Source organism: Drosophila ficusphila, unplaced genomic scaffold, assembly GCF_018152265.1.
Source record: "Drosophila ficusphila isolate 14025-0441.05 unplaced genomic scaffold, ASM1815226v1 contig_636, whole genome shotgun sequence".
Classification (NCBI taxonomy): domain Eukaryota; kingdom Metazoa; phylum Arthropoda; class Insecta; order Diptera; family Drosophilidae; genus Drosophila; species Drosophila ficusphila.
In genome coordinates, this window is record NW_025064569.1 from 102,279 (window position 1) to 125,078 (window position 22,800).

The following is a 22,800-nucleotide window of genomic DNA, read 5'->3' on the forward strand; positions in this document are numbered from 1 at the left end:
AGACCGGTAAAGAAAAAACTTATATTTTAGAACTATAAAATTTCGAAGTGGTTGAAATGGGCTTAAACTTTCAAAGATACATATTTTATCTACACTATAAAAAAACCATGAAGAAAAAATTTGAATTGAAGTTATACTCAAAAATATAAAACTGAGTCCATTTCTATGATCACAAAAGTATTTATTGCACCAAAAAATATAACGCTTTTTAGTATCTGCCATAGGAAAGATCGAAAAAAATATATGTACATATATACATAATAAACAAAAATTATAACGTCGTTATTTTTTACCCCACGACCATGATTTTAAGATCAAGTTTTTTTAAATACCCTTGAATCGAGAATGAATTTTCATAAAAATCGGATAACTATATCATATAGCTGCCATAGGAAAGAACGAAAAAATTATATATAAAAATTCAAACAAAATTATATTGTCGTTGGTTTTTATTCTACGACAATGATTTTAAGAACATCGATTTTTTTTAAATACACTTGAATCGAGAAAAACCAAGAAAGGAACCTAGCTGTGACTGGCCGACGCTTATATACCCTTGCAGTCATCAAATATGTCTAACAAAATACATAAAGTCGAAACAACATCGAAGCAATGACGATTTTCTATTAATATTTAATATTTTCAACTATTGTTCATATGGCAGCTATATGAAATACTTGTCCGATTTTGATGAAATTTATTTCGTAATTCAAGAGTCGTTAAAAATCAAAATCATGCTTGTCTGATGAAAAAACAACGATGTTATAGTTTTATTTCCGTTATTTCTATATAGATTTTTCGATCTTTTCTATGGCAGTTATATGATAACGTAGTCGGATTTTAATAAAATTTTTTATCGGTTCAAAGGCTTTTAAAACACTTTATATTTTGAAAACCATGCTCGTGGGATTAAAACAACGACGTTATAATTTTTTTCCCATTATTTATATACTTATATATTTTTCGATATTTCCTATGGCAGGTATATGATAGAGTTATCCGGTTTGGATCAAATTTAATCAGAAATTCAATAGTAGTTAGAAAACAGCACCTGGAAGAAATCAAGTCGATCTGATCAAAAACAACGGCGTGAGAATTTTTAATTTTATTCCCTTGCATGGGGGCTATCCGATATAGTCGGCCAATCCGCCCCGTTCTGTCTTATATACTGCGTGCAATAACTACACACCTTTTGAGAAAGTTTCAGCAAGATAGCTTTAAAACTGAGAGACTAGTTTACATACATATGTAGAAACAGACAGAAGGACAGACGGACAGACGTCTGAATGAAATTGTAATACCCTTTGCTCGGCAAGGCAATAAAAATCATGTGTTTATTTGTAAAGTACCTCGCAACGAATACTTTTGTGACTAAGTGTATGTGTATTCTGGAGCAGCATTGTCTGTCTGCTTATCTTGTATGTATAAACATTGAGATATCCGAAACTAATAGGCCTATAATTTTGGGATTGAAAATGTAGACTCCAATTATTTGAACGTACCGCCAGATTGTCGAATTTTTCTGTTTCAAAGCTGAGAAAGTAGTTTACATAGAAACAGGCAGACCGACAGGTCGATATCAATTCAGATGGTAACGCTGATCAAGAATATATGTACATATGTACCTATATACTTTATATATGTATATCTTACCCTCATCAAGGGTTTGAAAATGTTTAGCTTAAAGCATTTTTAACAAACTTGCGTTGCGTTTGTCTTACAATAATTTTGCTCTCATCATTTCCAAAATCTTCTAATATCATGGGAACGAGTCCATTTTATTTACAATTATAAAACAAAAACGATCCCAACTAAAGTGGAACTATTCGAGTTTTAGTCAGCCAAATAAAACGATGTCAAGCATCTAGCTTGTTAGATATTGCAGAGGACTGGGTTGTTGGGAAGTCAACCAATTCAACTGTGCTTTTCAAACTTTTGTTTAAAATATATATCAGAACACATACACCACGATATTACAGCATAAAAGTTATAGTATCAAAATCCCGCCTGGCCCTCCCACTGGCGCAGCTGTTCGACGGACAGCCAAAACAGAACTGAGAAGGGTCCGAGGCGAAACCACGTGGGCATCAGGCCCTTGTACAGGGTGAGGGCGCCCTCCTCCCGAACGAGTTTCCTGACGCAGTCCAGGGAGTTCTTGTAGTAGAGGTTCCTTCCGCTCTCGTCCACCGGCTGGTTCATCATCCGCGACTTTATCACGTCCGCCGGGCTGCTGAGCACGGAGGCTATGAGCCCGGCGCACATCGAGGAGAGGAAGCGCAGCGGGAGGCCGTCCTCCAGGCTCAGCAGCCGCTTGAAGGTCCGCTTGCTGAGGTCGTAGCTCCCCACGTCGCCGGTGGTCATCAAGCAGGCGCGCAGGCAGCTGGGCCCCACGCCCTTCCACATGCTGGGCAGTCCACCATGTCGGTAGATGTCCGTGAAGGCCTGCACCATGTTGTTCACCCGCGCCTCGTAGCCCAGCTGCCGGCGGCGGCCCTCCGTCTGCATCCGCACCTTGACGATGTCAAAGGGATTGGCCAGCGCCTGGGCAATGCAGCCCGCCGTGAAGCCGCATCCTAGCGAGTGAGGCACCCGGAGCACCTCCTCGTTCCGCTCGTTCACGTGGAGGAACGGGCGCCGGAAGACGTCGTACAGGACGACGCGCAGCGAGTTGAAGATCAGGTTACGGGTCACCATCGCCGAGAAGCCGGCGTAGAGCGATTTGAAGCCCTCCACCTTGATCATGTTGCTGAGGGTGGCCCGGAATGTGGGCATTTTGGATCCCGACCTCCTGGCCTCCTCGCCATCCACCTGCATCCGCGTCTTGGCCACGTCCAGTGGATACACGCACGACTCGGCTAGGTTGGCGGCGATGAAGGTGTTTATGTACAGCTGGAACAGGTTGCGAGCCGTGAGAGGCTCCACCATGTTCGTGGGAGGGAAGCGGGGAACGTCCTCGTTGTATATGGCCCGCAGATGCCAGTACTCCCGTTCATCCTTGTCCATTGTGCACTCGAAATTTGTTCAGCAGAGCTACAATTTATAACGTCACGTTGTTATGTGTGTTGTGGATTTGGTGAAAAGTAACTCAAAAGAATCTAGAAAGGTTTTCAATGCTGATGAAGTTTTTATTCAATAAATGAAAACATGGTTTTTATAAAATTAATGGGTACTTTTAAGTTTTTGAGTCGTAAAAACATTGAACGTAGTTAAGGAAGCAAATTCACAAAACAAATAAACTATATCTGGGGGCATTAATAGGAGATTTAAAGTTATGTTTGGGTGACAACTTTACAATAGCCTCCTTTTAACTTTTCGCACACCTTAGCTATTTTTATACCCTTGCAGAGGATATTAAATCTTTTTTTTTCTGTTGGGAAAGTTTTATCCAAATAGTTTTTAAGCTGAGAGAAACTGAATGCATTTAAGCTCCAACTCGCAATGTACATGGTATTTTAGGTGTAGATGGTAAAGTAAAATTTATCGAGTGAAAGAAAATTTGAACAACTTTATTAAACAGCTACCTAAAACTATGTTCAATATGTTCAAGATTTTAAGATTATATTATGGTTGTGGCAATATATTTTTTAGGAACAACATCCCTTTGACAACATCAAACTTTATTTCGACAATTCTTTAGCTTCCTTCTCTACATCTGCCATCTGCCCACTCACTTCTCCGTTAGAACTCCCAAACGTGCCGTGTCAACATGTTCGGCGATTACAGAGCCTCACAAACTCACAAGCCCCAAACTCCCGAATATTTAAGGAAATTTGTTAATTAGAGCACCAGGAACATATGAGGAAACAGAGCTGACGTAACCTAAAGTCCCCGAAACACGCACGCTGCAATGGGTGTGAAATCATAATTGTTCATTAGTCATCAGATGGAACTGTAGCTCAGTCCCGTGTTGTCTTACATTTGGGTCAGGTCAGTTACAGTGAAGTGGCAAACTATCTAACACTCGCTGACCAACTGACCGATTTGCACACCGCTTTGGCCAATGTTGAGCACATTGCGCCGAGTTGTGCCATATGTCCCAGACACCCTCTAAAAGAGCTGACCATTGAAGAAAAGGCTGAAACCCGAGGAGTTTCTTGAACTGTCCAGCCGGCGAGCTGGACAAAAATGCTTGCCCACATTTGCTGCCATCAGCTGAAATCAGGGCGTTTGAAAGACTCAGAAGTGTGGATGCGGATGCTCTATTATAATCATTTGGTTTAAATGTTTTCTTATGGTCAGCGTTAGGATCTCCTCTTTTAATTTTAATTAATTGGTCTTCTATGTAATTCGATCTTCTTTCATTCATCATCATCTTTCACGTAGGTTAACCAATAAGAAGGGATTTATGATGAACTAAAGGAAGTAATTAAAAATATGCTTCCACCTCGATACCAAATTCTATTAACTTCTTGCGCGGAAGTGTATTCCAATAACGTTTCGAACCCTATTGGCCAGGTCCGCTCAAAAAGTGGCTCTGCAGTGCCTTTTATTCAGTGATGCGCTTTTCGAGCGAATGAAACTCCGGTTACCAGTGCAATAAACCAAAGCCCGGCCGTTGGTGGTTAACTCAGAAAAGAACACAGATTTCGAAAGACCGCTACGGGGAAATCGGTTGGGTAAGTTGTGGGAGTTTGTCGGCTATCCGAGAGCAGCTCTAGCTGATCTTCCTCCCCAGCAGACCGCTAAAGAGTATAAAAGCGCTTCCCAGCCGCAAGCGGAAGTTAGTGAGCGGAAGAAGAACATGGAAGCCGATCCGCCGACGCTTAAGCTGCTGTTCCTCTGGACATGTCTGGCCCTCGGCCTTTTGTCACCTGCAGGAGCGAGTGGAGCAGGGCAAGTGGCCAGAGGCAATTCCGGCGAGCAGCTGCACCGCACCAAACGAACCATGACAACCATCTGCGTCGAGATCAGACCCAGTAGCCCGCAGGACGAGCCCTACTATATGTGCCGGGGTGCCAGCTTCGGAGCCGAGGGTGGCCAGCAGCGGTGCGTGGCGGTGAAGAACCAAGGCGGCCAGGAGGAGCCCTTCTTCATGTGCCGCGGCTCCGAGTCCGCGGGACCCGCTGGCCAAGACCTTCCTCCGTCGGAGCCTTCGCCACCGATGAACCCCCACCCAGCCGCTCAGCCCGAGTCCGCCTACAACTTTCAGTTCCTCCCCGCCTTGGGGGGGCGGGGCATATCCACAGCAGCCCCTTCCGAACGTTCAGCCAGCGAGTCCGCCGCCGTACCAGGAGAAGCCCCCCAGCCAGCCTCCTCCTGCGCAGCACCAGCCCGCGATCCCCTACGGGTTCTACGGACACCACGTGGCTGCCCCTTCGCCTGCACCTGCGGCGCAGTCGCCTGGCCTGCCGGGACTTTATCATCCAGCTGTGGGTAGCCCGCCAGCAGCTCCACCGGGAGCTCCAGCTGGCCCAAGCCCAGCGGCCCCGCCCGCTCCGCATGATCCTGCAGCGACTCCGAGGTCGTCGGTCCGGTCCAACGGGTTCGGGGTAGTCGGAAGTAGTCGCCATCGAGTTGGTTTCGGAGAAGACGTGCTGGGCGCGCCGGGGCTGGGATTTAAACGGGACGAGCTCAGCCATCAGTACCGCAGGCCTCTGAGTGAACCCTACCAGCAAGATCAACTGATGTGGGTGCCGCTCTCCCACACGGAGGACCCCGAAAACGATCCTGTTATGAGAGCTTTCTACGGCAGTTTGGCCGGAGCGCGGGCCCCAGCCGAGGAGGTCCCACAACCGGTGGGAAACAAGCGGGAGCACTCGGACGCGATGGTGGGACAAATGGCGACCGCCTACAGTCCCCACAATGGCCAATACCCGGAACCTGGGCCTCCGCCAACGCTGCCGCCTCCTCCTCCGACGTACTCCCAACCCGAGCCCAACCCGTACTGCTCCGGATGCGGCGTCCCTTCTCCCCCCTCCAGTGCCCAGCTCCACCGGATAACGGGGTCAGCTACAGCACCGCCTGCCCAAGCTTCCAGCCGGTCATCATCACCATGCCCTGCTATGGACAACGGCCGCCGGCCCCCTTCTTCCAGCTGCCCAGAGCGCCTCCAGCCATGGTGGGAGCTCAACCCATGGGCCCCGCCTTTGGACTGAATTCCGCACCTTTGGCGGCTCCCTTCGGAGGCGGGTTCGGCGTGGGGAGTCAGCTGCGAAGCCCCTTCGGAGTGACTCCCCAGGGCTACGACATGGAGCACCAGGTGGGCGGGCCCTTCGGCATGGGAATGCAGTTGGGCATGGGCCTCAACCCGTTCGGCCCCTTTGGAGCCCTGAATCCGTTCAATCCCTTTAACAGAATGCTGGGAGCTCCGGCTCCCACGGCCCCGGAGCCCAACGGAAACTTCTTCCAGCGGGTATTCAAGTTCGACCAGAGCGATGCCAGCTCCACGACCACAGAGGCGGCACACTCCTCCGAGGCTCACTCCGAAAGATCGGGGAGACTGAACTTCTCCAGCAGCACCCCATCGCCTGCCAGCCGGGAACGGGATCGGGATCAGGCCGATGCCATCGTGGGCGACGCTGAGCAGGGCACTGAGGACGAGGACTCCGACGAGGCCATCGACACGGAGGAGGACCAGGCGGTGACCACCCCGGAGGCAGACGTATCTGGAGGCGACCCCAAGGTCGAGGACCTCGTTAGCAAGGCGGCGGAGCTACTCAAGAACGACAAACGCAAGCGGCACAACCCGCGTTCCAGCGGACGCGTTCCCCAGAAGCACAGGTACCTGCAGCAGCTGTAGCCACTTCGCTCGTAAACGGATTGGGTGACAGATCCCCTGGGAATAGCCGCCACATGGGAGGAGTTCACCACGACACTGTGTGTACAACAATTGTGCTAGATTAAGTCCCTTGAAGCAAATAAAGTGTAATTTATATTTGAAACATGGATTTCTTTCTTAAACAAAAGCCCACAATGTAAAATATCCACAATACTCGTACGTTTCGAAATAGATCGATTCAAAGTCAGAACAAGAACTAATTCCAAAGATGTTAATTTTGACAGAACATTTTATAGCGTACTATTATTGTAAAATTAGGTTGAAGTTTAGAATCATCCATAGAATCATCTATAAATTTTCAGCCAAGCTTATATAATTTGATTCGGATTCTTACACTTAGGGACTGCTCTATCAGTTTTTGATATACCATTTTATAGGACACGAAGAAAGGCTGACAAAGTTTAGTTGCCTCTTACGTGATTAGTTTTTGATTTAATTTTCAAAGTTTTAATCGTTTTGGCACAAAATATTATAATACTTGGTTTTTCTTATTTGAACTGTAAAAATTTTGTTTTGACTTTGCGCTGTTTGTCCATACAAAAAGAGATGTTAAATATGACAAACTTTCATATCGCATAACATAGATAGATAAAGACATTTTTATCAAAACTTTAAGAGTCAATTTGTAAGGAGCTATAAAACTATATAATATCAGACAAAGCATTCTCCCTTTCAGGTTCTTTCAACCTGCATTAAAGAACCAAACATTTAATGATGATAATAAACAAGAAAAGAAGATAGCTTCGGCAAGGCGAAACTTATATACCCTAGCCTTCATCAAACATGACAAGCAATACCCATAGAGCATAAACAACATCGAAGTTATGTCGATTTTTCTATTAATGTTCTAAAGACGATATGACAGCTAATTGATATATCCGTCCGATTTTTATGTAATTTAGTTCGAAATTCGAGAGATTTTAGAAAACGCTATATTCCAAAAATGATGCTTGTCTGATAAAAACAACGATATTATATTTTCTTCCCCTAATTTAAGTAAATTCTATATCAATTTTGCGATTTTTTTCTATGGCAGTTACATATTATATATGATAACGGAATACGATTTTAATCAAATTTTTTCGCGATTCATGGGTAGTAAAAAAACTCGATGCTTAAAAATGTTTTCGATCTTTCCTATGTCAGCTATTTGATATAGTTATCCGATTTAGAAAAGATTTAATTTAATTTGGAGGAAATCAAGTCGATATAATCAATCTCTCTTATAGGAGCTATCAGATATAGACGCCCGGTTCGGCCCGTTCCGAATTATTATTAACTACACAACTTTTGCTAAAGTTTCAGGATAGCTTTGGGACTGACACACTAGTTTATATAGAAACGAACAGACGGACAGACGGACAGACGTACAGACGTGCTTTTAGTAAGACATACTGAAATGACACTCTATTAAAAAATATGTTATAATTTGAGCTCTGATCGAATTCGACCCAAGTTAAAACACGGAAGCCAGGAGTCATTAGAAGATTTTATTTACAGATTGGACAACCGTCAACGATCAGTAAGCTAATAATAGTTCTGGGCGCCCAAGGCCAGCCGGTAGTTGTACTCCGCGAACAGTTCCGGGGCCACTCGGTACGGCTGGTCTATGAGGGACAGGCGGATAGGCGTTTGGCACGAGGGCGTGGCATAGTTGGGCGTGGGCGGTGCGGAGGGTGGCGCCGGTTGGTAGCAGGCGGGCTGCGGCGGTTCGTAAACGGGAGCAGGTGCCGGTGGTTGAGGGGCGGTCGGACTGGCGTATCCCTGGACATCGGTCTCAGCCTGGACGGATGATCTTGATGCCAGTGGTGTGGACACGTAGATTATGGGTTGGTAAACAATTTGTGCGGGTGGGGCCCCGCCGTATTCCCGGGGAGAGTTGCTCTCGGGCTTAGCGTAGCTGGGTGCGGGCGGATCATAGCTGGGAACCGGTGGAGCGGGATTCTGGTAGTTGGCAGCAGGAGCCTCGTAGGAGGGCGCTGGTGGTGCCGGAGCTTCGTAGGAGGGAGCTGGTTGGGCCGGGGCCTCGTAGGTTGGAGCGGGTTGTGCCGGGGCCTCGTAAGAAGGAGGTGCCGGTGCCACGTACCCGGCGTCGCCATCTCCGGGACCGTTGTACTCTGTGTTGGGTTTGGCATAGGCACCCTCCGGCGACACCGCGTAGCCGTCGCCCCCGTAGGAAGGAGTCTGCGGTGCCACATAGCTGTTTTGCGGCAGAGGCAGCTGGCCGCAACTGCCGCTGCACTGCGTGCAGGGAAGGGGGGAGGAGAAGAGGTCCGGAAGCTTCTTGAGGAGCTTCATCTGCTTGAAGGGGTCCAGGTCGTCGAGCTGGAGGCCATTGCAGTTGTTGGTCACGGGAAGCGCGGGGGCAACTGGCGCCGGTGGATACAGCGCGTTGTTGTTGCAGCAGTTGTTGTTGCGGGGAAACAGGTCATCCCACCACTTGAGCAGCGAGCGGTTCGTGCGTCTCAGAGGTTCGTTTGGGGTCACCAAGGGACCTGCATCCGCCATCAGATAGTAGCGTGGCTCACCGGGCGCCGCGATCCGGTTGGACACGCCCTCCTCCTGGGCGAAGGTGGTCAGGACAAGGGCCATGACCAGCAGACTCAGACTCCACGATCTTACTCCGAAGTGCAGCATTTTGCGGCGGTTGCGTTAGTAGCTTTAACCTCGCGATGCGAACAATAAATCCCAACTACCAAGTCCGCTGGCTGCAAAACCCAGCGGACACCTAGAGTTTCAAAAAAGAATGCAGGGTCAGCACATCATGACACCTTTGTTGGGGTATAGTAGGTTCCTCATGAGCCACGAGTTTTTTTGATTTAGCTACAACCTAATATTCTTTTGTTTGCATTTCCCATTTTTTTACAACTAGTAGTTAGTCTGCCAGTTGGGATCTGTTTTTTTTAATTTTATTTTTTATTGTTACAAAAATAAAAAAAGAGCATTTAATGTGCTTTTGCTTTAAAAGTTGCTTACGAATGACTCCTAGAGTGAGCATATTTAAACTGAATTTTGATAATTGCAAAACAGGGGTCTAACCCAGTTTTTTTTTAGCCCCAAACAACGAGTGCTCTATTTAACCGATTCGATCCACATTCATTGGCTAACTCCTCGATTAACGCATGATCAGCAAATGGCTTACCTTTACTTGGGTGAAATATTCAGCACAATAACATTAAACTAACTATTTCTTAATACATTTTTTCCCTGAGTTGTAAGTCAAATAATAAAAAAGTTTTATAAAACTTGTTAAATACATAAATCGCATTACAAGTTTTTTTTTAAACCAAAACCAATTGTTCTTTCTTTGAGCTTTACAAGTCCGACGAACTCCTTTGTATTGTAAGACTTAACAGGTTATCCCTTTAAATAAAAAGTTCAGCAGTTCCAATAACCTTACTTGGGGGCCATTGACACCACATTACTTTTCCTGTATGCAATGCTTTTTTTGTTTTATTTTTTGTTTATTGAAATTGTTCTGTTACGTGTTTGAAATTGGTAATCGGTAGTAAAACTAAACTCAGGTCTCCTGCTTGGGTTTTGGACCGTAATTGCCTTCGCTTAAAATGGATAATAAACCTGGCCAATCGAAAGCAAATTCACATCACCGAACGGAAGTGTGGCGGAAAAAAAAAACGGAAAAAGTATATACGTACATAAAAAAAATATATAAATATATACTTCTGTAAAACACTTCCTAAAGTTTTGACTGTCTTGTTCATTGGAGATTGGCTTATTCAGGTCTTGATTATTTAGGAAAAGACTGTGCGGAAAGCAATAAATGAGAAAGGATACAACTGTCTGAATAACAATTAGCATTTAATCCAGAGAACCATGCTCGCTAAGAGTCGAGGAAAGAGTGTGCGTGATAATCGGCAAAACTATAGCATCAAAAAATGTTTCCTAAACATCAAAGTTTATGTATACGTACTACAAATAATGTAAAGATACTACTGTTTCTTTAACAATTATTAATAAAAATAATAAACATTATAACATGACCGATTTTATTCTGAGACCAAAAGCTAACTGCAAACTCAAAGTGAATGCAAAATGATAGTCTCTTATTATTTCTTATCGTTTATCGTACAAAAGGTCCATCATTTTGGTTCTACTGCTTTACAACATCTATCCCTAAACTTATTTTGTTTGAAATGGATAAACATATGTATAGTAATATAGTAAAACATCAAAAAATACGTAATGCCGGATAAATAGTTTCACACCTTGTTTACAAAGTTGGAAGGCTATACCACTTCATAAGGTTCAATTTATTGCCTTTGTGCACTTTTCGTAGCACATTCTTTTGGCAACAATATCTGACCGGGAAACAGCTGAAATAAGTCAGTTGGTTGCCTGATCGCCAACTGTTTCTTTTGCATCTCCGATTTCGTTTTCGAACTCAGATTCCATGACAAATTACAACCATTAAACCCAGACTTCCTCCTGCATGCGGGAACCAGGCTGCCTCAGCAAATGTGATAATCACCCAGTGATTATCCACCCAGCCATCCCGGCCCAGAGCCAGCCCATCGTGGCCATGACCATGACCAAGTGAAAGTGGCAGCAGTCCGCACACAACGCGCCACTTGTGGGCCGCTCCCGTACAGTGAGCACTAATGTTTGTTTTACGTCCGCAGCGGCTGCTTCCTTACTTTGCATGTGGCACGCATTCCTCTATCGCCGGCGATCATCGCGTGCTAGTTTACATAATCCCCTATCGCCGTTGGATGAGCGGGAAATATAACTAAATAACTGGCGGACGCTCCCCTCCAACACTGTTGCACTGCACTGAAGACTTCGGCAAACGCACTCTTCCAGTGGGGGTTGAGAAGATGAATGTATTTTCATTAGGGTACCCAAAGAAAAATATGCAAAGTCTAAAATAAAATATGTATATGCCTTGATATAAAAACCGTTGAACTTTGACATCGACGGTTTTTTGGGATCAATTTTAATTTTAATTCCCAAATCATTGATTATTTTCATGACCCAACTAATCTGATCAACTTTTTTATTTAAATAAAATTATATTTTATTAGTTTATGATAATGGAATAAAAAAGGTAAACTGGTAACAATGTTTTTGTATGTCAACAAAACAAAGATAATTTATTTTATATTTTATTTAAAACACGCAGAATTTGTTGATATTATTAGATAGTTTTGAAAATCCGTTTGAACTGGTTTGTGTTTAAACAGGCGGATGAAATCGACCGTAATATTTGTGACAGTTCCCAATTTTATAGAATTTTCGAAAAAACAAGAAAGGAAGCTAGCTTCGGCAAGCCGGAGCTTATATGCCCTTGCAGTCATCAATATCGAAAAAATACAAAACAAAAAAACAACATCGAAGCCATGTCGATTTTTGTTATTTTTGCCAGTCTTAAAAGTTTTGAATAAAAAGAAAAATGGGCTTCAATTATATGCATGCTCCATACCAAAGCTATGTTTTAAAAACCATATAGAAAGTTTAATTTTTTAAGAATCGTGCGTTGAAAATGAGAGTGAAGAATTAACATAGCTTTTTCATTCCGAGCAATTTCTTACGTTTTTAATGCCAATAAAAATTGTGCTGATGTTATTCAAAAGGCAGTAGTTGTAATATTATATTACTACCTCTAGCTGAAATCAACAAAAGGAGTTCTTATTTGTGTGAACTAAACAAAAGGACATGTTTTTCCTTTGATTCAAAACTGACGCACAACTAAGAAGAAACAAATGAAATATAATATTTTGTAGTGCTTTAAAATTAAGAAAATGGGTTGCACAGAGGGAAAAGTTCAGCTTCCACCTTTCAACACTTTATCATATCTTCTTATAGGATTTAATCGGACCATTCTTTTTTTTACCGCCTTAAAACATTAATTGCGTTTAGGAGATTTTTTGGGGCAATGATAAATTATTAATGTACAGGGTCAAGATTACCATATTATTTGGTTGGTAGAGTCTTCTAATTTTCTGCAAATCCAGCTCTGTTTCTTCAAGTTTGTTTATTGGTGTGGATGATGCAGAAGCCGGGTATAAGGTGTAAACAACACACGGGGGCTTAAAATTAATTAGTTAAATCATATTTTATACAGCAGTAATACATACATTAGGGATTTTAAAACTGATAATAAAAGAGTTCTAAAGAAATATAAGCAGTTCAACATACTCATTCACGACGATCAATCGCAGCCCAAGCAGAAGAGGTCGGTTTGGTATTAGTTGATCAACAATTTGATAAGAGAGACATCAGAGAATGCGAGCTGATGTGGCTTATATTAATGTAGGGCTCATTCATAAAGGTCCAGAAAAATCATTTAAATATGGAAGCCAATACGTTGATAGGGGCTGAAAAGCCACAAAAATTAGGCTAACTGTAGTTATGTAACTCAGAAGCAGATTTTCCAGAGACAATTCGGAACATGGTCTACGGATCCCAAAAATTAACATCGATTACTTAGCCAAATAAACAATCAATCAAAGCCAATACCGGCAGGGCATTTCGAACTTTGTAAAGGTGTCCAATTGCATGACCCTTCTTTATGTTGAAGTATTCTCCTATTTCTCGAGGAACAATAAAAAGTTGCAAAGAAGAAAGATCGGTGGTGATATACCATACCATATAGGTAGTATTACCTACAACTGAAGTTCGGGGACGAGCCTCATTCTTAGATCCTAAAAACGTTTATATTAAATATGTCACATTTTAATTGACCTGTAATCCGTCGCAGATCGTCATTTCAATAGCGTAATTTCTTTGCTGTGATGTTAGTAAATTGTCAAAGAGGTCATGTCACACATCTTTTAGAAAAGTACGAAGAAAGTTTATTTATTATTATTTTTTCTACGAATATGGAATAGTTGATGAAGCCGATCTATCGGTATTGGGTAAGTGTTAAAAAAGTATTATTTTGATCAAAGATATAAGGTTATAAAAGGTTATGTTTATACATAGAATGGACCCGTCTTTACAACTGTCCTTTACCCAAGTCAAATCGAATTAATTAGCCATATTAAATCAAGAAAGGAAGCTAGCTTTCAGTCATCATCAGCAAAATGGACAAAAGCCAAACCTCATCGAAGTTATGACAATTTCTTGTATTAATTTTATATATTTCCACCGATTGTTCGGTAGACAGTACCGTCGCACGATTTTCATTAAATTTAGTACGAAACTCAGAAGTCGTAAGAAAAGGTTTTATTTAAAAAATCATAGAAAAAAAAAATGATGGAAAACAACTTGTAAGATTTAAGATCACATCTGGTAGCTGTCTTTGACTTGTCATGTTAAGCGGCATACATTTAAAATTCCAGGTTTAACTCATGCGATAAAAAAACTACATAAAAAAGGGAACGCGCACTTCTACTCCCACCACTTTAAAGGTGCAATGCACTAAATTTCCAGCATATTTTCTCAAACTTAAGCGTTTTTCGGCCCAAATGGCCCAAAAAGCTGACGTTTGGTATAACTAAAGTCAGCGGTATACTTTTAACATTGGGCTGATAGAGCAGAAAAGTAATCAAGCCAAAACGAAAAATAGATCTAGTCATTAAGTTCTGCACAGAGTGCCAACTAGACAGATTGGTTAGCTATAAATAATAAGCAGCCGGGTGGGATTGGCATCAGTCACCTTTGGTAACTACAAGCAGCTCCACCAGCACCCATCCACCTCCAACTCCAACTTCGCACTCCAATCAAGATGAAATCCTTCGTGTGCATCGCTCTGGTCGCCTTCGCCGCCGCCGCCCTGGCTTCGCCCACCAACGTGGCCTCGTCCACCCCCACCGGAGCCACAGTCTCCCTGACTGCCCAGGAGGGCGAGCTGGAGGGAGTCGCTGGACAGGGCTTCGGGGACCTCACCCGCCTTCGCAAGTCCGCTTACGGCGGCAGCTCCGGCGGCTACGGCGGCTCCAGCATCCCGGCCCCTCCCTGCCCCAAGAACTACCTGTTCAGCTGCCAGCCCAACCTCGCCCCGGTGCCGTGCAGCGCCCCAGCCCCCAGCTACGGATCCGCCGGCGCCTACTCCTCCCCGGTGGCCACCTACGTCGCCCCCAACTACGGCATCCCCCAGCACCAGCAGCAGCTCTTCAGCGCCGCTTACGTTCCCCAGACCAACGGCTACTACTACTAAGTGCCGCCCACGCAGCTAGAACCCGGCCACGGACCACGCCCTCGATTGCTGAGAAACATAATTATTAACGGATTTCAAAAAATGTACAAAAAAATATGCATTGCCATTAAATCGCAAAAAAATCCTAATCCCTTTCAAGTTGTTTTATTGTCGGCCTTCGAATCTTGGGCTTTAAACAGAACGGTTTATTAAAAGCAACATTAAGCGAATAATGGATGGGACATAGTGGGTATATATTTTTTTGCACTTTAAATTTATTTAACGACTATTTTATTCATACATCTTCTTTATGAAGATTAAGTTGTTAAAATTGTATGCATGTAATATTTTTGTGGCTTAAGTCTTCCGACTCAATTTTATTTTTGTTTCTATGAAGTCTTTAAGTTTTTTAATCCAAACTTCCGTCACCCAAAATTATGCGTGTGTGTTGATAAAGAAAAAGTAATAAATTCCAATCCTTTTAAAATGTTCAACAGAAGCTTAGACGCAGTGAAAGAGACACCTCAGACCCATAAAGTGTATATATTCTGGATCAGCATCACGATCTGAACCGAAATAGGTCTGTACGTCTGTCCGTCTGTCCGTCTGTCCGTCTGTCCGTCTGTTCGTCTGTCCTCCTGTCTGTTTCTACGCAAACTAGTATCTCAGTTTTGAAGCTATCTTGCTGAAACTTTTCCAAGATAAGTGTAGTTATTGCACGCAGTATATAAGTCGGAACGGGCCGGATCGGCCGATTATATCGGATAGCTCCCATACGAGGGAATGGAATGAAAAATTCTCACGCCGTTGTTTTTGATCAGATCGACTTGATTTCTTCAAGATGGCGTTTTCTAACTACTATTGAATTTCGGAAATCGGATAACCCTATCATATAGCTGACATAGGAAAAATTAAAAAATCTATTAGAAATAACGGAAATTAAGAATTAATTTAAATAGTTGTAATATGAACATAGTCAAACACGAGTATATGGAAAATTAATAGAAAAATCGTCATAGCTTCGATGTTGTTTAGCCTTTATGTATTTTGCTCGACATATTTGATGACCGCAAGGGTATATATGCTTCGGCTTGCCGAAACCAGCTTCCTTTCTTGTTTTTTTTTTTGCTTTTGTGCCGAGATCTTTTGCCCTTGGAAGAAGGAAATTGTGGTGCATAAATAAGTTTATAATCAAATTTATATTTATTAAATACTTAAAAAAGGTTCCAAAATGAAACTTTTCTTAGTACCTTAATATGTGTTACATAATTGTTTTGCAGTGATGCCTAAGCAAAAAAGACGAAAATACAACCGAGAATTGATTACCTTTTCTTACCAGAAATCAGACCACAATTGCAACTAATCATTTCCAGAATTTTCTTTAAAGACTCGTTTTTGAATCCATGTTTAGGTCTCTGAACCTTAGTAAATGCTGCAGCAAGCCAATTTGTAAGCTATTACGGGCGGATTAACGAAAAAAGAATTAATGCTTGCGACACTTGACAACGAGCAAAGCGCAAAAGTAGAAAGTGCAAGCGATTGTGTAATGCGATATCGGATCCCATCAAATGCTTGGCTGAACGGTCAGCCTACACGCCGGAAAAACAACAACGGACACAATGAGCTGACCTTCGGGTTTCAGGTTCTCACAATGTATGTGAGACCACAGGCCCTGCCTGCGGATTAGCCCTGGCTTTTGCCCCACATTTTCAAGCGGAGTTTTAACTTTCCAGTTCGCCCCAGCTCCGATTCAACTTTCCCTCCGGAAATTAAATGGTCTTCCATTTCCAATATAGGTACTATTCAGTGGCGGATCCAGGATTTTGATAAGGGGGGGGTCCAAAATTGTTTAAGGGGGTGGGTTTAGAAACTTTTTTTTTCCTTGAGATATATGCATAATTACCACGTACAGTGGCTCGAAGCTTATTTCGTGCAAGAACAAAATAAAATTTCAAATCGACATTGCTGCCAAACTAGAAAAGATATCAAAAAAATTTAAACGCAGTAATTTAAGGAAACTCTTTATTAACTATAATGACAAAGAAAAATTTACTAATCTACAAAAACAAAACAACTTTTCATATAAAAATAAAAAAAACGAGGCATTAATTTCATAAAGATTTCAACATTTTTCTAGTTGTCTTAACGGGTATTTTAGCCCACTTCTGCAGTAAAGAAATCTTTAGGTCATTTTCGTTGGAAAATCCACTTTTTCGAATCTCTAAGTCCAAAATTTTCAGCAATTGTTCAATAAAATTTAAGTCTGGAGACTGTGTTGGCGTATTAATCCCATTGGGACAGTTCTAGATCAAGAAAGGGCTACAAAAAAGGGCCGGGTTGCACCAAATCAAATATTCAACGATCTCGAGGAGCGCTGTTTTGTCCGGAAAAATAAGGAACACCTCAAGCTATCGGTTTCAAAAATTGCTGCTCAGATTAAGATCGAAATTGTCAACAAATTTTACCCAAATACAGTTCGGAACATATTGCACCACCATAACTTTAATGATCAAGTTGCATGAAAAAATATTTTCAAAAGTATACAAATATGATGCCTTGGGTCAAGTTCGCAATGGTGTTAGAAATTCGGCCGATTTATTTCGGGAATGACGAAATTTAAGCAGACGAATCAATTTTTAATTATTTTGGGTGGTTGGAAGACGCTAAGTGAGGAGATGTTCCAATACGAAGATGGAAACTAAAAAGTTAAAAGCAATGCATTGGCACGGCGGTGACCATATCATGGTTTGGGCTTATATGGCTGCATCCGGGGTCGGGAACTAAGTTTTTATTGCCGGTATCAGTTTGGTGAAAAGTGTCAATAACTTGGCTAAATGGAATCGATTTAGATTCAACCAAGAATATGACCCAAAGCCTATTGCTAGAAATGTATGTTTTGGTTGATCTAAAACTGTCCCAATGGGTTTTGGCGGTAATACCCGTTACCACAGCAACTCCAGAACGATCATTTTCGACTTTGAGGAGAATGAAATATTATCTGAGAAACACGATGGGTCAAGAGCGTCTCAATGGTCTTGCATCTTTGAACATTCATCATCGCATAACTTTGACTGAAGACGAAATTCTCAGAAAGTTTTTTGAAAAACCTCGGAAATTTAAGAGTGACTAGAACCGTTTGTGGATCATATATAATATTTTTTCTTGATTTATTATTCGAAAATAAATTAAAATTTGTGTAAAACATTCAAAAAATTACGAATTTTTATTAATAACTTTGTGTTTCAACTCCACCAACATGCCCAATAAAAGCATAAAATTTGTAAGTATATGATCCCATGGGGGGGGGTCCGGACCCGAAAACCCCCCCCGTGGATCCGCCACTGGTACTATTTTATTCTTCGGATGAAGGGTTGGAGCTCTAAAAACACCTAAGAACTGGGCAATAAGGTCGTACCAAATTCCAGGTCTATGTTCCAAGCGGAGTATTTTTGAATTACTACCATAGTTCCAAAAATTCTGCCTAAATACTTACCACAAAAAAAAAAGTATATCTAAAATATTATAATAATAATATATATATATATGTATTATAATATACATTGCAAGATTGATGCGTTTAAGTTAAGGGATTAGGCCAATTTTTTTTTTTTAATTTTTTAATGTCTATTAAGGGGTTATATACCTTTTTGAGCGAAAAAAATGAGGGAACTTTGGATTTTTTTTCAGGTGTGTAGCAATTATTTTATGATACTGAGGTTATTATTTATTGATAGTACATGTTTTTATAGACACAACAAACGTTTGTTCTTAAAAAAATATAAATAACTTTCGAAGTTATGGCAATTCTCTCATAACCCTTTTTTTGTTATAGCGGCTTGCGGTGACCACGATGGAAGTCCAGCGGGTCAACTAAAATCAATAAACCAAAAAATTTTTATTAGTTTAGTATTATTTCTAGTTCGTCATTGAATTACTTCAAGAATATTTGGTTTTTTCTGCAGACAGTAACAATTTTTTCAAAAAATTGATTTTTCGAGCTCTAAAAATTTTATTAAAAATTTCTTATCTGCAAAATCGAAATTGCCGCAGAAAAACTGATTCAATGGCGAACTCGGCACAATCATTACGAATGTTTTAAAAAAAAATTGAAGAAGATCGATCAAATAGTTCTTGTGCAATCGCGGTCACAGCAAAGGCACTTTTGGAAAAAAACGACTTTGAGATAATCGCATTCAAAGTTTTACGTTGCGGTACAAAGAGTGACGTACCGCGCCTCAAAACGCTGTTTTCCTATCGAACTATTATTTGGATGTCTTCAAAAATTTGGGAAAATGTTCTCTAGGGGATATACTTTAGGATTCAGCTTAAAAAAATTTTTCGTTTTTTTGAAAAAAAAAAGGTATATAACCCCTTAAGACCCCAAAAGTGATGTTCCAAAAACTGATGACCGGATTTTTTTTTCCGAATTTTACTACTAGGCTCTTCTTTGACGAGCGGTCAAAATTTCAAACTCAGCAAATAATGTTGATGATTAAGGCAAACGGACAAATATCGAAAAATTCAAACATACTTTTATAGCTGTTATTATATAGAGTGAAGCTTTTATTATATAATATTAAATTACACGAGCTCCTTGTCCCGCCCTGGATCAAAAAACTACAGCACAGCTTCCGTTTTAATTTATAAAAGTTACTATGGTCCTACTATCACAAATGTAAATTTGTATGCTAAAATCGTTACTAAACTCAAAACTTATTTTTAAGAGTTGATGTCTTAAATTAACAAAGCTGTATTTTTCTTAAAGTTTTTTCTATTTTTTATTTATGGAAGCAATATGATAAAGGCGTCCGGTTTTTTTTTTAGAATTATAGATCTTAAAAATTATTGTTGCTTGCCAAAAAACTACGACGATATTACTCTTCTCCATTTATTTTTCAATTCAAATGATTAATAATATAAAAGCTTTATAAGAACTGGCAATCAGAGGGGGTAAATTTAAAATCCAAAAATGACAAGGAATATCAAACAAATGTCTAAAATAAAATTTAGAAAATAAGTAAAGGGGTTTTATTTGATATTTAAAAGCCTTAGATCTAAAATAAAACTTTTCAGACTGCATTTTTTGCTTATCTAGGGATTCCATTTGCACCCCCATCATTGGCATTGGCATTTTTTCATGACAAAAGCTGCAAACTATTTAGAAATCGAAAGGCCCCAAACAAAAAGTCTTTTATCGTTTTTTTATAATTGCATTACTTTATTGATAGGTTCAATTGTCCAGGTATTTCGATCGGTCCTTGGCCCTACAGTTCTCGGACGAAGGGAACGGCGTACTGGGGCACGTACTGCGAGTAGGCGCCGGCCGATCCGTAGGAAGGAGCTGGGGCGGAGCAGGGCACCGGCTGCAGGGAGGGCTGGCAGCTGAACAGGTAGTTCTTGGGGCACGGCGGCGACGGGATGGAGGCCGGGGCGGAGTAGGCGGGGGCGGCGGGAGCGGAGTAGGCGGGGGCAGCAGCTGGAGCCGAGTAGGCGGGGGCAGCGGGGGCGGAGTAGGCCGGAGCAGCGGGGGCGGAGTAGGCGGGGGGCAGCGGGAGCGGAGTAGGCGGGAGCAGCTGGAGCCGAGTAGGCGGGAGCAGCGGGGGCAGGTGCAGCTCCATAGCCGCCGTAGGCAGCTCTCGACACACGGATGTTCTCGGCCAGCGGCGCCGGGATGAGGATGCCCTGCGTGGGCTGTAGCTGGATAGTCTCCGAGGACACGGCGGACAGGGCCAAGACGCCGGCGATGAGAAGGTGACCAATGCTGAATGCCATTGCGGATAGTTCTCTAGTGTTCTCTGCTTGCTGCTGAAGTGGCGAACGAAGGGTGACTGTTGATTGGAGCCTCTGGGCAACCCACTTTATAGCCCACTCCGAAAACGCTGATCACACTGCCCGAGCAGAACGACAGCGGGCAGAAAAAATGCACATGGAAGCACCTCAGCTCGAGAATTGCTGACGACCTGCAATCAGGGGGCGACTGTGGAGCAGGGTACTGGGTACCGGCCATTGGCCACCTATCTCTCTTCGCAAATGGCTAGGGCGATGGCGTTCTGGTTTCTGGTCTTACTTCTGGTGACCTTAAATCCGACCTGGCTCACCTGGAGCGGAGGGGCCGCCAAAGCCACTTCCGCATCGACGTTCCAGTTTCTAGAGCGACCCAACGCCGAGCGCGATCGGAGCTGGTCCCACCTCCTTCCCACAAACTTCTACTCGGAGATGAACCAGCAGTACTACAGGAGGTTTCGACGACAGACTGGCATGATGAACCGACTTGGATCGGGTCAACTTTGGCGGTTCCCTTTTGAGAACGACCGATATGTATAAAATAAATGCAACCAAAGAATCGATTTGTTTTCATTGATTCAATGGCAAAAGGCAAATCAGGGTCTCAACATGTCCAAACAGTTCCAAAAAAAATCAGAAACCACCGCAAAAGGGAGGGAATTTTAAAAGTAAAAATTAAATAAGTCATATAACTTTCTCCACAGTCTAAGAAATCCAATTTTCAACTACATATGTACAACTTTTTTCCAAATACAGACGATGTTTTTATATCAGAAGTTCTAGACAGAAGTCGTTTCTAGTGACTTGGTTATTAAAACTAAAAAACGACCAATTTTGTTGCTACATAAATTTTCTATTACTAAAAATGTAGCATACTAAATATGTAGATTTTTTAATAAGGCCAACCTTATTATCACAAATATTATTCGACGTAATCGACAGATGAAAAACCGTTAGCCGTCAAGGAAAAAAACAGTTTACCGATACATATGTGACTATCGATAAGCCATCAATATGAGGGTAGCTACGCATGACCGTGGCGGTACCTTTGACGTCACCAGGACGAAGGACACAACAAAGCAGGACTTAAAGGGCAACACATAGCGCCTCTGCAAACAACTGGTTGACTTTAGGACACCGCCATGAAGCTAACTTTGCGGAGGTACTCCTGGGTGCTCATGCTCCAGCTTGCTCTTTTGGGTGTGGATCTATTCTTTAACGCTTTCGGACCTTCGCTGGCAAAAGACCGACTGCAGACCGCCGTATTTTTCTTTGTGTGAGTATCCGAGAATGGAGCATTTTCGGTCATTGATTTGAACAAAAAACATCACAGCACTCAAGACGCGCTGATCATTGCGGAGTACCTGCTATTTACCTTAGCGCTGCACTCAACCTGCGTCTACCAGGTTGGAGCCTCCCACATAATCCTGCGCAACTGCAAGCTCTTCATGGCCAGCATCACAATCTACTTCCTGCTGTCCGCTTCCCAGCACTTCTGGATTGTCTACCAACACCGTCAGGCACCAGGCGAAGACAGCCGGACCTTGCCATTGGGTCTGATTGCTTTATCGGTGGGACAACGCATTAGTAAGCCCCGAAAATATTTCTTTCACGATATATTGCTAATATTGTACCCTTTTCACGCAGTGTCGGTGCTCTATTACTACAGCTCTAAGTCCACTGCTCTGACCATGGCCGATCCCCGCTTTAAGGAGGAACATCTTGACTGGATAGCAGAGCAGTTGGGGGATAAGTAAATTAATTTGACACGATTTTGCTTGTAGCTTAGAGTAATTGATAAAGTCAAGATAAAAGGGTGAGCTTCTGACACCGAAGCTTAGAATCTATTGTTTGTTAAACGATATTTAAAGATATCTAGGTTATTAATTTAGAGACTTGGCGAATCTGTTGCCTAAACCATTTTTAAAAATTCAATCAATAATTTCCAAAACAAGGTGACAATACTTTTAATAAGCTAACTTAAAATTTAATTTTTTGAGTTATCCCAAAACCAGCTAATAAAATTCTTGATAAAAAGCTTTATCTAAAATTAGGAAGCGTATACACCCTATGAAGCTAAAACTAAAACTGTAAAACTCTTATTTAATAGTCGCTCGGCATAAAAAATATTTCAAATATT

At 42.2% G+C, this 22,800-nt stretch overlaps 7 protein-coding genes across 7 annotated transcripts; 4 read left to right on the plus strand and 3 right to left on the minus strand.

Annotated features, from left to right (window-relative positions):
- Positions 1-1,919: 1,919 nt before the first annotated feature.
- LOC108088127 (mitochondrial uncoupling protein 4C) lies at positions 1,920-3,011 on the minus strand. Its single transcript, XM_017185785.2, has one exon. The coding sequence runs from the start codon at positions 3,001-3,003 to the stop codon at positions 1,996-1,998; it is 1,008 nt and encodes a 335-aa protein (XP_017041274.1). The 5' UTR covers positions 3,004-3,011; the 3' UTR covers positions 1,920-1,995.
- A 1,488-nt stretch (positions 3,012-4,499) lies between these two features.
- LOC108088125 (basic proline-rich protein) lies at positions 4,500-6,881 on the plus strand. The gene is given in 4 exon segments (XM_017185783.2): positions 4,500-4,616; positions 4,676-5,161; positions 5,163-5,913; positions 5,916-6,881. Coding segments are annotated over 3 exon segments (1,995 nt in total). The 5' UTR covers positions 4,500-4,616; positions 4,676-4,741; the 3' UTR covers positions 6,740-6,881.
- A 1,368-nt stretch (positions 6,882-8,249) lies between these two features.
- Positions 8,250-10,266, minus strand: LOC108088126 (extensin). Its single transcript, XM_017185784.2, has one exon. It carries the CDS (start codon positions 9,413-9,415, stop codon positions 8,306-8,308), a length of 1,110 nt encoding a protein of 369 aa, XP_017041273.1. The 5' UTR covers positions 9,416-10,266; the 3' UTR covers positions 8,250-8,305.
- Positions 10,267-14,376: 4,110 nt separating this feature from the next.
- LOC108088139 (vitelline membrane protein Vm26Aa) lies at positions 14,377-15,025 on the plus strand. The gene has a single exon (XM_017185803.2). It carries the CDS (start codon positions 14,466-14,468, stop codon positions 14,895-14,897), a length of 432 nt encoding a protein of 143 aa, XP_017041292.1. The 5' UTR covers positions 14,377-14,465; the 3' UTR covers positions 14,898-15,025.
- A 5,048-nt stretch (positions 15,026-20,073) lies between these two features.
- On the minus strand, positions 20,074-20,713 carry LOC108088101 (vitelline membrane protein Vm26Ab). Its single transcript, XM_017185754.2, is given in 2 exon segments — positions 20,074-20,419; positions 20,421-20,713. Coding segments are annotated over 2 exon segments (507 nt in total). The 5' UTR covers positions 20,649-20,713; the 3' UTR covers positions 20,074-20,140.
- Positions 20,714-20,802: 89 nt separating this feature from the next.
- LOC108088102 lies at positions 20,803-21,440 on the plus strand. Its single transcript, XM_017185755.2, has one exon. It carries the CDS (start codon positions 20,907-20,909, stop codon positions 21,198-21,200), a length of 294 nt encoding a protein of 97 aa, XP_017041244.1. The 5' UTR covers positions 20,803-20,906; the 3' UTR covers positions 21,201-21,440.
- A 125-nt stretch (positions 21,441-21,565) lies between these two features.
- LOC108088133 (transmembrane protein 138) lies at positions 21,566-22,763 on the plus strand. Its single transcript, XM_017185796.1, has 3 exons — positions 21,566-21,936; positions 21,994-22,247; positions 22,308-22,763. The coding sequence occupies exons 1-3, from the start codon at positions 21,803-21,805 to the stop codon at positions 22,415-22,417; spliced, it is 498 nt and encodes a 165-aa protein (XP_017041285.1). The 5' UTR covers positions 21,566-21,802; the 3' UTR covers positions 22,418-22,763.
- Positions 22,764-22,800: the final 37 nt, after the last annotated feature.

Bases quoted from the DNA above. Each gene is read 5' to 3' on its own strand.
- LOC108088102 (XM_017185755.2), top strand. From the start codon at position 20,907: ATGGCTAGGGCGATGGCGTTCTGGTTTCTGGTCTTACTTCTGGTGACC.
- LOC108088139 (XM_017185803.2), top strand. From the start codon at position 14,466: ATGAAATCCTTCGTGTGCATCGCTCTGGTCGCCTTCGCCGCCGCCGCC.
- LOC108088133 (XM_017185796.1), top strand. From the start codon at position 21,803: ATGAAGCTAACTTTGCGGAGGTACTCCTGGGTGCTCATGCTCCAGCTT. The intron at 21,937-21,993 runs GTGAGTATCCGA...AAAACATCACAG, and splicing joins ACCGCCGTATTTTTCTTTGT to CACTCAAGACGCGCTGATCA. The intron at 22,248-22,307 runs GTAAGCCCCGAA...CTTTTCACGCAG, and splicing joins ATCGGTGGGACAACGCATTA to TGTCGGTGCTCTATTACTAC.
- LOC108088126 (XM_017185784.2), bottom strand. From the start codon at position 9,415: ATGCTGCACTTCGGAGTAAGATCGTGGAGTCTGAGTCTGCTGGTCATG.
- LOC108088127 (XM_017185785.2), bottom strand. From the start codon at position 3,003: ATGGACAAGGATGAACGGGAGTACTGGCATCTGCGGGCCATATACAAC.